The 13,289-nt window shown below is 40.1% G+C and overlaps 1 protein-coding gene across 1 annotated transcript in view; it reads right to left on the minus strand.

Annotated features, from left to right (window-relative positions):
* Window positions 1–13,289, minus strand: part of MICAL-like (protein) — an 83,033-nt gene that overhangs the window by 18,642 nt on the left and 51,102 nt on the right. Inside the window, exons 5-6 of the mRNA XM_080265382.1 lie at window positions 3,352–5,687; window positions 1,276–1,502 (exon numbers count right to left, since the gene is read on the minus strand). Coding sequence (XP_080121508.1) covers window positions 1,276–1,502; window positions 3,352–5,687 — 2,563 coding nt within the window. The remainder of the gene's footprint in view (window positions 1–1,275; window positions 1,503–3,351; window positions 5,688–13,289) is intronic.

Below are 13,289 nucleotides of genomic sequence, written 5' to 3' on the forward strand. Positions count from 1 at the left end.
TCAATCTATCTATCTATTAATCTATCAATCTATCTAATTATCCTCTGTATCTATCAATCTATCTATCCATTGCATCACCCCATCTTCACTGAAGGAAAAATAATAATGCTGTTAATTATCTATCTATCTGAAATGATTTGAAAAGTGAAACCATGTTCATTTGGTACTGGTGTTGGTTCAGAATCCTTGGTCCTTACATCATACTGTATCACACCACTATAGTCGCGGCGTATGAATCTGAGGTTGTCATTATCGTACCCTGGCAACCTACCATTCAAAAGTGCGTCCGATTTCGCATCATATAGTACATGAATCGTATCTTTATGCATGAATATCTTATACAAGAATATTATTATACACAAAAATATTATACACGAATCACATGTGTCTCATATTACACGTGAAATCAGATGCACTCGGGGGACAGGTTGCCAGGGCACAATAATAACAACTTCAGAGTCACGTGCGGTGACTACAGGGTAACGAACATTCTTTTTAGTGTGTGTGCAGCTTAGAAGGTAAATGATAAACAGAAAGAAGAGAGTTGGTGATAGTTACCGGAAGCTGTTGGGAAAAAAGTAATTTAAGAAATGTACTAATGGATGGACGGATGAATAATATTTCTAACAAAGATCTGTAACAATATGACAGCTTTAGCTTGGAGTATGACTCTGTACAATCACTCAGAAAAATGATCCCCATGTGACTGTGCTTGTGGCTCAATGTTTCCTAAGACTGCTGTGTGGTGAGTGTGTTTTAAATAACCATATACAGTATAATTCTTAGTCACTATCAGTCTGAAAATAAGTTTCTTGCATATAACACACTAGTGAGCTCACATTATACGGGAATACATGAAGAGAATTTATGTTATTCTCACTAAGCAGTGTTTTACGGTATGTTACTTATATATATAACAAAAACTCACCAATCAAAACTATATTCATTCTCCTACCATCTACCAACCTTGTACACTTCATCATTTTACTCTCATTCTCATTTTACTTTTCTCATTTGCTCAAGGAAGTAGAGGTAGAGGTAGGCTGAGGGAAATCTGGTTGAGGACAATGAAAAGAGAAGCTGGAGAGGAGTGTTGGTGGGACCTGAAGGAGATGGCAAGAGACAAATATTGGTGGAGAGAGTTCATCAAGGCCCCATGCATCCCATGGGGTGCCACAGGAAATGAGTGATTGACTGATTCCTTCTTTCACACACCCTATACATCAAAAACATAATTGTTGCCATCACTGATCCCTGACACACTCCAGCACTCACCTTCCTTAGCCTGTGATGGTGGTGTGGGCTGTGCTGTGGGTGGGGCGGGGGCCTTCCTGCCCTTTTTGCGCAATGCCAAAGAGCCGGTGGGCGAGGCTGAGGCAGGGCTGAGGCGGGCACTGCTGGGTGGCGAGGCAGGAGGGGCACTGGTGGGGAGTGGGGGAGGGGGGGCCAGGGTCTTCTTGCGAGGAGTAAGATTTGGTGACGGGCTGCGATTTGGGGCAGCGCTGGGGATGGCAACGATGATGAAAATGTTATGATGAATAAAGATGATCAAAACAAGATGGATAATGACGATGCCTCTCACATAGGCACCTAAAGCTCCTCTGGCACCTACATATCACTGTCATTCACCCACCTCACCACCGCCATACTATCACTGCATCACAAATAAATACCCACCCAGGAATGACCAGCATCAGTACACATCTGCTACTTTAACACCTTCAGTCTAGTGGTGAATTTTTTTTTTTTTTTTATTCCAACTACCACTTGATTATTTTGTTTTTTAGTTTACATGATGATGATGATGATGATGATGATAATGATGACAGCAATGAAGGGGAAGGTGATTAAACTCACTTACCTAAACTTCACTTATAATAAACTTTACTTACCAAACTTATCTAAACTTCACTCATCAAACTTATCTACACTTCACTTATAATAAACTTCACTCATTAAACTTATCTACACTTCACTTATAATAAACTTCACTCATTAAACTTATCTACACTTCACTTATAATAAACTTCACTCATTAAACTTATCTACACTTCACTTATAATAAACTTTACTTACCAGACTTTTCTAAACTTCACTTATCAAACTTATCTAAACTTCACTTATAATAAATGTTACTAATTAAACTTACCTAAACTTCACTTATAATAAACTTTAATTATCAAACTTATCTAAACTTCACTCATCAAACTTATCTAAACTTCACTTATAATAAACTTCACTCAACAAACTTATCTAAACTTCACTTATAATAAACTTCACTCAACAAACTTATCTAAACTTCACTTATAATAAACTTCACTTATCAAACTTATCTAAACTTCACTTATAATAAACTTCACTCATCAAACTTATCTAAACTTTACTTATCACACTTATAATAAACTTCACTTATCACACTTATAATAATCTTCACTTAAACTTACCTAAACTTCACTTATCAAAATGGACAAAATTGTTGTTAGTCACCAATTTCATCTTTTTCACCATGACAGTACAGGAGCACTTAATTTTTTTTTCCTTTACCTCAGAGCTTATTAAACTGAGTCTGTTATCTAACCCAAGAAGGTCCTTTTTACAAATTATATTACATTTTACTTTCATCTACTTAAACTGAATCCACACACACACACACACACACACACACACACACACACACACACACACACACACACACAAAAGAGAGAAAAAAACAAACTAAAAAAAAAAAGGAACTTTGTTGTTACCTGTTCATAGATTTTTCTTTCCCTCATAATTATTTTTTTTTACTTTGATCTTACTAAATTTATTCCACAAACTCTAAAAACAAAAAGCATAAAAAAAAAGAACTTTATTTCTACTTGTTCATAACCTTTCCTTTCCTTTATTTTTACTCTGATCTTACTAAATTAATTCTGGTAACTAAAATATATAAAAAAGATTCTTTGTCATTATCTGTTTAGCCTTTTCTTTCCTTTATTTTTTTATTATTATTTTGATCTTACTATACTGACTTCAATAACTAAAGTATATAAAATGATTCATAACCTGTTTGGCCTTTCCTTTCCTTTTTTTTTTTTTAATCATTTATACTTTGATCTTACTAAACTGATTTCATTAACTAAAATATAAAAAACGATTCTTTGTCATTACCTATTTAGCCTTTTCTTTCCTTTATTTATTTATTTATTTTTTTTTATCTTACTAAACAGGTTTCATTTACTAAAATATATAACAAGATTTTTTGTCATTACCTATTTAGCCTTTTCCTTCCTTATATTTTTTAATTTTTATTTTGATCTTACTAAACTGATTTCAGTACCTGAAATATATAAACTAGTTCTTTGTCGTTACCTGTTTCTGGGCAGCGTTGGTGGGGGTGGTCGAGGCGGCTTCACCTTCTTCCCCTTCTGTGGCGTGCCTGCCTCACTCCCCCTCTCACTCTCCTCTTCATCATCGCTCCAGAAGGGGTTGAGATTCCTCTGCTTCCTCTCCTCCTTTGCCTCCGCCTCCTCCTCGTCACTCTCAAATGGATTAAGGTTGGCTTTTATCAGCTTGCGTTGTGGTTCCTTATCCGCACTCTCCGCTTCCTTGTGCTTCGATTTGTCCTCCTCTTTGGACTCCGCTTCCTCCTCCTCATCATCATCATCGCTGCCAAACGGATTGAGGTCGTCTGGGTACTGGATGGACGGAATGACGGATGGCTGGGCTGCCTCCTTGCTCAAGTCTGGTTCCTTGTCATCTACTTTTCCAGGTTCGTCACTGACCCTCGTAGCACTGCCGTCTTGTTTCTTCATAACCTTAACATCGTCAAGTGTCCTATTATCATCAATGTGAGTCCTGGCACCATTCAGAATCTCATTGTTCTTCTGTTTCTTGGCAAGTTTTTCATCATTGATTTTCACAGGATCATCAGTACCAGCACCATCCAAGATTGCACCGCTGTCATGTCTCTTGTTAAGCGAGGTCGTGGTAGTTAAACTCGAATCACGGCCAGCTGTTACTACACTATTGTCACCAGAGTCCGCAATTGACTCACTATCACTGTGTCTGTCCGCCTGGCTGATATTTAAGGCACTATCATCACTCTCAGACCTGTTCATCACCCTGCTCCTGTCATCACCTGGGCACTCTTCATCTTCATCATCAAATGGATTATACTCCTTCCTCTCAGTTTTTTCTGGCTTCCCTGAGTCTGTCTGGTCTGGCGGCAACTCACGATTGGTTGACGTCTGCTCAGAGGACTCGGAAACAATTGAAATGGACGGAATGCTGCTTGGGAAGCCACTGTCTCCCCCGTGTGAGTCTTCTTCTTCACCTTTGCCAGTCTCTCCCTCCAGTCTCTCACTCTCTCTTTCCATTCTCTCACTCTCTCTTTCCATTCTCTCACCCTCTCTCTCTATTGCACTACTTAACTCTAACTGGGACACTGGTTTCCATTTATCTTTAGTTTTTACATCCTCTTTTGAGACACTAACACTGGCCGTTTTATCTACACTCTTTAGACTATCACCACTCGCGTCCACCTTCTCGTCAACCCCACACACGTCCCTTCCAACCTTCCCCTCTGGTTTACTACTCTTTAAGCTACCCTGGTCAACAACTTCCAGCAACTTTTCCTCATCACTCCGCTTGTCCACCTCCATTTCCGTCACCTTTCCGCTGCTGGTTTTCTTAGCAACCACGAGCAATTTATCATCATCGCTCTGCTTGGCCACTTCCATTAGTTTATCATCATCGGTGCTTCGATCCACACGCATGAATTTCGTTCCAGAGTCCACTGATTTCCGCCGTTCGTCTGCTTTGCCGTCTGTTCTCCCCTGATCCACAACATCCGTTTTGCGTTTGTCCAGCTCACGGAAGAGTTTGAGACGCTGAGCTACAATAGAGCTTGTTCTGGGAGTGTACGTGTCCTGGTGTTTAGAGGATAAGCTGTCTTTGGAGTCCATCTTGGGAGGGCTGTGTCCTAACTGCCCTGGACCCATTTTATCATCCCAGGGCACTGACTTGCCTGCCTGCCCTGGCCCTGTGCTCTTCTCAGGGTGTTCCTTATCGTGTCCAGGTCTCGTTTTGTTGTGTTCCGGTCTCGTTGCCTCCCCAGGGCCAAAGAGCACAGGGGAAACAGAGGAAAAGTGACTGGACGTGGGGGGTGTCTTGGCTGTGTCTGTGGGAGGCTCATCTGGCGGGGTTGCCGGGGCGTCATTCAGGGTTTGTGTGAGGAAGACTGTGCGAGGTTTAGGTGGGCCGGGGGCATGTGTGGGGGTGAGAGAGGAAGCATGTGAGGAGGCGATTGATGACGCCAGCGAGGATGTGTGAGAGGAAGCAAGTGAGGGTGTTGAAGACTCGTCATCCTCACTCTCTTCCTCTGACTCCTCACTGGACTCCTCTTGGCTGGAGTCATCCGAGGCATGGTGTGAGCGTGGGGGCGTGTCTGGGGGCAGGGGGGGTGGGGTGGGGCGCGTCTCCTCATCGGGGCAAGTCTCGCAGCAGAAGTCGCCCCGCTGAGTCTGGTAGTAGCTGGCCAGGGTGAGCTGCGACGAACACCGGGCACAGCGGAAGCAAGTGCGGTGCCTGACCTGCCCAGGCGTGCCCACCACCATTCGCTCGGCCAGGTACACCGCCTCGCCACACCCACCGCACCGCTCACGCACCCACCCCACACGCCCACTCCGCCCTCCCCCGCCCACCACCTGAACCACCACAGACAGGACACAAACATTAGGACATTGTTATCATATTTTAAGTGGCTTTGTACTGAATAATATATCCTTAAGTGGCTTTGTATTGAATAACATATCTTTCTCAGCAACTATTCTGCATTTTACACCTCTATATTTTGACACTGACACCATGTGAATAACACAAAATAAACTGTTAAGATGTAATATGCAAAATAAATGAATAAAAAAGACGAATTACAAAGCCTCTTATGCCAGACAGAGTACAGCCCACACGACTGTATTATACATGGTTTTGGAGATTCATACACCAGCTTTAACTATTTATTCTGCATACAACCCATAGATGTTCCCTATGTGTCAACAAGTGGGTTGGCGGAGGGTTTGTCCCCCTCCTCATAAAACAACTCCAAGTCAAACGGTCACCCTTTACAGGATTATGGCACCGGGCAATAGATAAACAGATATATTGATAGATAGATACTACACCTCAGTGTCCCCTTATACGTTACTGATGCAAACACTGTATCTATCTCTCTATCTATCTCTAGTCAGACACCTTAACCCCATAAGAGACGGCCACAAACTGGGCTAAATTAAGATAACAAGGAATCAACACCAAACATGAATAAGTTAAGGTGTAATATGCAAAATAAATCTATCTATCTATCTATAGCCTGACGCCCTAATCCCGCAAAGGGTGGCTGCAAACAAAACACCTCCAAGTCGCTCTGTCACCTACCGTTTGAGTGCCCTCCCCCCAACTCACTCCCCCCTCCCTCATATACCTCTCAACTCCATCCCAAAATTAAAACAACACAGAATCAATACCACACATGAATACGTTAAGGCGTAATGTGCAAAATAAATCACTAAGGAATATGTGCTAGAATGTCTTCTTCACCACCTGCAACACAGCCCATACTATACTCCTTTCACCTTAACCTGGTCCAGATTTTCACCCTTTATCAGCTTATTTTATGCAGCTCAGTGGCAGAATATGATAACACTGTGCTTCTATGTACCTTTCAGAGCACTTCTTCATGACTAGCATTATTTTCTAATATCAAACTACTATAACTCAGTATTTAAGATGGAGAGATGCCAGTTTTCTCACCATCCATTCACTCGAAATAGTGCTGCTTTGGTTGTCTGCCCTTTCCTCTCTTCCATCCTTCCTCTTCTGTCTTTCTTTCCTTCATTCTTTCCTCTTTCTTCTGCCTACGGGTAACTTTACACTCCCTTTCCTGTCTTTCTTTCCTTCATTCTTTCCTCTTCCTTCTGCCTATGGTAACTCTACATTAAGTGACAAGCCAAACGGTTTCCCGTACACTAGGAAACCATTTACTATGCTGGGTGGTAACCATATAACCAAATTTTGGTGCCTGTTAGTTTAGTGGGTAATTAAGGTGTTCCAATCAGATGAGCTGGTGCAGGTTTATATCCAAGGGGTGGTTGGGGTTTATTGCTCATGTAATGCCACTCAGGGATGAGTGAGGCTGGTCACTCTCATCTTAAATGTCAGGACCAAACTGCCTAGCCCCAGGTTCCTACGCTCCTCATGGGACAACACAGGACTGGACTAAGGATGGATGGATGGATGGATGGAGTAAAATATGTACATCAGCATTAGGATTATCAGAAGCAAAAGTTCATATTTCATCCACCATGCCCTAGCTTCTATAAGTCTCAATTCTCCCTCAATGTCGGAGTTGTTCATTCCTCCCTCAATGTCGGAGTTGTTCATTTCTCCCTTAATGTTGGTGTTGTTCATTTCTCCCTTAATGTTGGGGTTGTTCATTCCTCCCTTAATGTTGGGGTTGTTCATTCCTCCCTCAATGTTGGAGTAACTGGTATCCTTCCATTTCATGCCTTCCTGATGTGTGCTTCATACTGCTATCACCTCAAAATCTATCTATTTATCTATCTATCTACTGTATCTATCTATTTATCTATGTAACTACTGTATCTATCTATATATCTATTGCCAGATGCCACGATTCCATAAGGGGTGGCTGTTGTCTTTGAGTTAGTTGTTTTACAGGGAGGGGCACTAACCCTCCACCAACCCACTTGTTGACACGCAGGGAAAGACTGATATAATATTTATTTCGCTGCTTTGTTTTTTAAAGGCTCAAACATGCTTGCATACATTGGCCTTGGACACCTAATGGTGGCTCTCCATGCTGCTCAATCTCTGGCAGCTTTCCTATAACTGATATAATACTGGAAAGCCTTGCATACATTGGCCTTGGTCACCTAACGGCGGCTCTCCATGCTGCTCAATCTCTGGCAGCTTTCCTATAACTGATATAATACTGGAAAGCCTAAAAATGATCCAACCACAATCATATGAGACTATAGTAGCTGCGCATGACTCTGAGGTTGTCATTATCGTACCCTGGCAACCTACAATTCAAAAGTGCGTCAGATTTCGTATCATATTACCGTACTGTATACACGAATCATATTATTATGCATGAATATATTATACACGATTATTATTATACATGCGCGTATTATCCACGAATCACATGCGTCTCACATTACACACTGACGCACTGTTGAGGGATAGTTTGCCAGGGCACGATAACGGCAACCTCAGAGTCAGGCGCCGCAGCTATGACAATCTTTAACAAATATTAACAAGGGATCTTACGCCAAATGCACTGAAATATGCCACTTAAATCCTTCAGCGGAGAGACAACTTAATTCTATTGTTGTAACAGGTTTGGGGAGACTTTTTGTACTGAAGGGATGAACAGACAGTTTCTAATTGGGTAGTTCCAGGGGTTTCTGATAAGATTTGATATTTTTATTATTATTATTATTATTACTTTTTTTTTTTTTACACCGTGTCCCATTTTTTTTCCAAGGGTTTTTGATAAGGTCTGAGATTTTTTTTTTTTTTTTTTTTTTTTATAAACGCCATGTCCCCTTTCTTTAATAAGGGCTAAGGCGTTGCCCCTGGGTAGAGGACTTAGGTTAGGAGTGTGTGGCACTTTATGACTGGAAGCCCCTCCTTGATGTCCCTTCAGCCAGAGCAGCGTGCACTATAGCTACGGCGCACGACTCTAAGGCCGTCATTATCATACCCTGGCAACCTACCCGTCAACTGTGCTTCCGGTTTCTTGTATAATATGGTACACCTGTGATTCGTGTATAATAATATTCGTGTATACTATGATTCATGTATAATATGATACGACATCGGAAGCACAGTTGATGGGTCAGTTGCCAGGGTATGATAATGACAACCTCAGAGTCGTGCGCCGCGACTACAACCCACTGACCCATGGCAGTTCATTACATTATTAAAAGCATTTCTGAAGACTATATGCTTGAAAAGTGACCAAATGTGGTTGTTTTTACCCTTTACCACATATCATTATTATTATTATTTTTTTTAATGCAAGGAAGAAGGAACCAAAAGCCAGGAGCCCGCAAACTGTTCCTTCCAAGAAAAAGAAAAATCATTTGTACCCAGGACATCGCTTCCTAGGTAGCAGGGGGTGAAGTGGAAAGCAGTGATGTCAGTACAGGACTTCTAACCTTACATCCTCATTTAACTGCTTCACTGCTTGTAACGTAATCAAAGTATTTATTTCTAAGGTTTTGCTGAACTGAGAACAAAATAAGGCTCTTGACTGCATGTCATATCATTAGGGTTTGCAAATCTACACATACCCTATTCCTGCACGTGTCTTCTCTTGGGTTCACTGCAATTATCGTGTAGCAGTAAGAGTGACAAAAAAGGTATGGTATCACAGTACACTTACTGTTACCATACAAGGCAGTATACTAATGTTACCTTTTCTAAATTACCCTTTTTATGAACTAATGCTACCTTTTATAAATTACCCTTTTTATGAACCACAACCGATGTACCCTCGATGAGAAAAGTATCGGGATCCTGGAGTCGTATAACATGTGAAATGCTTCGTCTGTGGTTCAACTGGTGGTTTTGGCATGCCTGTTTAATTCACAAATATGGTTGAGTTGCCATGTGGTACAATGTTACTATGATGCATCCAGCTATATGTAAAGTAAAAAATAACAACATATGAAGAATACAAACCAAAATAACCATGTCATTTCCCGTAAATCACAGTTCTTGTATCATATGCAAAATAAAAAATAACAATGAAGAATACAACTAAAATAACCATGTCATTTCCCGTAAATCACAGTCCTGGTATCATATATGTAAAATAAAGAATAATAAAACAATGAAGAATACAAACCGAAATAACCACGTCATTTCCCGTAAATCACAGTCCTTGTATCAAAATGTCTCACGCTGAAAGGGTGCCGATACTTTTTTAATCGAGGGTACATTACACTTCACTATTGCTGACATTATATATCTAAATCAAAACAAATTGGAAAGCACAAATGTATGAAAATAATATTCTGAATAAATCCAAACCAAATATACTGGAAGATCTAAAGGTAACAATACTGCAAAACTAGAATACTGGCAGCCATGAATAATTTAACACTGCAACACTCTGAAAGAAAAATAATAATAATAACAATAATAATAATAATAATAATAATAAGGAATAGGCAAGAGAGTCTAACTGTATGAGATTGAATATTAAGCCAGGAAAAGATTACTGTACATGGAAGGAAGGATGGAAAGAAGGAAGGAAGGAAGGACAGAAGGAAAGCAAGAAGGAATGAAGGAGGGAATGAAGGAAGGACAGCAGGCAGGAAGACAGGAAGGAAGCAAGGAACACAGGCAGGAAGGAAGGGAAGAGATGTTAGACAGCAGTAGATATGAAGGGAATGGGAAGGGAGAATAAAAGGTACAGTGAAGTATCAGGGAAGCAACGAGATAGATTGATAGATAGACACAGAAAAGATTGATAGATAGACAGACACTGAAAAGATAGATAGATAGACAGACACTGACAAGATTGATAGATAGACAGACAAGACATACACTGAAATAGACACCAGCAAACGATGGCATACGAGCAAACAAAGACAGGCAGACAAACGAACATATAAAGACACACAAGACAAACACTTAAGAAACAGAGAGAGAGAGAGACACACACACGCACACACACACACACACACACACACACACACACAAGACTAAGATAGAGAGAGAGATACAACATTAAGACAGAAATACAACACAAAGAGAGAGAGAGAGACACACAACAGTAAGAGAGAGAGAGATACAACACAAAGAGATAGAGACAAAAGACTATGAGTGAGAGAGAGATACAACATTAAGACAGACAAATTACCGCAAGAATGGACCCATGTATTCCCCGCAGAGTCTCAAGGAAGCTGCGATAAAAACTTTAGGGCGTTTTCATGCACAAAGGGTTAACCACATCACTCCCAGTGCGTCAAATAAGCTTCATTCTTAATTCTACCAGACTGTTTTATTCAGAATTACAGTGATCTAGTAGGGAAGGGGTTAATGAAGGCTATATTTAACCTCTCCATTTTATTTACTCTCTTAAACTGAACTAAGTCATCTGGATATAGAATGAATAATAATAATAATAATAATAATAATAATAATAATAATAATATGTATCTAACCTCTCCAGATTATAAAGTCTCTCCTAAATTGAACTAAGTCATCTGGATATAGAATGAATAATAATAATAATAATAAAATGACATACTTAGCTTATTTTTCAGATAACCTGGTGATTTTACTCAGCTCTGGAGAGATTCTTTGATCTGCTGGCTTTTGGTACCTTCTTCCTTACATTAAAAAAATAAATAAATAAAAAATAAAAATAGTAATAATATACCATCCTCCATTAACCCTTTCACTCCAAGATATCTCTCCTAATATGCATAAAACACTCTGGCAGAAGTAAGACTCATATTTCAAACATATGAGTGGTTACAAAGACGCAGCAACCAGTCGGAAGAGGGGAGAGGCTACAGTCACCCACAGGCAATGTCAGCGATGCAACACCACATTTCAGCTCAGTCTGGTATGATGCAAGCAATGTTTTTGTTTTTCGGGATCTCAACACATATAACAAAACATGATCAAGATTTATTTCAATGCTGAGTGTTTTTTCGCTTTCTTTTTTTTTTCTCTCTCTCTTTCTGGATGCTGACCACAAATCAAATGTTACTATTTTTCGTAAAAATTTTGGCAACATGATACACACTTAAATGAGTCCACTATAATAGTCACTACACATACATATCCAGGATAAATAAGCTGAGTGACAAGCCTAATGTTTCTTGTAACCCTGGAAACCTTTTAATACGTTGGGTAGTGGCCATGTAACTAAGTGGATGGCTGATGGCTTAGTGGGTTGAGCTACTCCAACCAAATATGCCCCATACAGGTTTATGTCTGCAGGATGGTTGGGGTTTATTGCTCATAAATGCTACTCAGGGATAAATAACTGGTCACTTTCACCTTACATGCTTGAACTACTTAGTGTACTCCTTGGTGCCTACTGTCCTGCCGGGGTAATACAGACTCTCATACACGCAGAACAAACTGTAAATATCAGTGTTGAGATCAGCACCACCAGTCAAGCTGAAGTGTGGCTTTTGAAAAGTCCAGTCCAGTCTAAGTCACGTAAAATAAAGTACATGTGACCCTCCAACCTCAATGCAGCAATAATAAACATCATTTATTATTTACATATTATCCTCAATGAATGCTGTAATGCTTAACTTCCTGAATTTTGTGTTAATTCCTTCAATCTCCTGACATATTATTGAACTATTTAACTTCCTGAATTTTGTGTAAACTCCTTCAATCTCCTGACATTTTATTGCACTGCTTAACTTAATGAATTTTGTGTTAGTTTGTTCAATCTCCTGACATATTATTGCACTGCTTAACTTCCTGAATTTTTATTAACTCCTTAAATCAGATGATATATTACTGCACTGCTAAACCTAATGAATTTTGTGTTAACTCCTTCAATCTGCTAACATATTACTGCACTGCTAAACTTCCTGAATTTTTATTACCTCCTTTAATCTGATCATATATTACTGCACTGCTAAACTTACTGAACGTCATGTTAACTCCTTCAATCTCCTGACATATTGCACTGTTTAACTTGCTCAATTTTGTATTACCTCCTTCACTCTGACGACACATTATTTCCTTCTTGTTATGTCCATACGACTCACTGAACTAAGGGATTACATACAGCCTTCACTACTAGACCTCTTTCCAAAGCCGAGGAAAATTCATCTTAAATGTCAGGACCAACTTGCCTAGCCCCGGGTTCCTACATTCCTCATGGGGCGACATAGGATTGGACGAAGGATGGACGGCAGTTTGATGGCAATGAAAAATACAGTACACCACCAGACTGATGATATTAATCCTTTGTCAAAAATCTTTCTAAATCTGAATAAAATCTTCTGTCTTTCCTTCCTTCATTCTTTTCTCTTCCTTCTGCCTGTGGGTGACTCTACACTGAGTGACAAGCCAAAGGGTTTCCTGTACACCAGGAAACCATTTACTATGCTGGGTGGTAACCATATAACCAAATTATGGCACCTGGTGGTTTAGTGGGTAATTACGGCGCTCCAATTGGATTGAGCCAGTGAAGGTTTATATCCAAGGGATGGTTGGGGTTTATTGCTCACGTA

The sequence above is a fragment of the Coenobita brevimanus genome, chromosome 15, assembly GCF_032717465.1.
Source record: "Coenobita brevimanus isolate Jiangsu-jjx chromosome 15, ASM3271746v2, whole genome shotgun sequence".
Taxonomy (NCBI): Eukaryota; Metazoa; Arthropoda; class Malacostraca; order Decapoda; family Coenobitidae; genus Coenobita; species Coenobita brevimanus.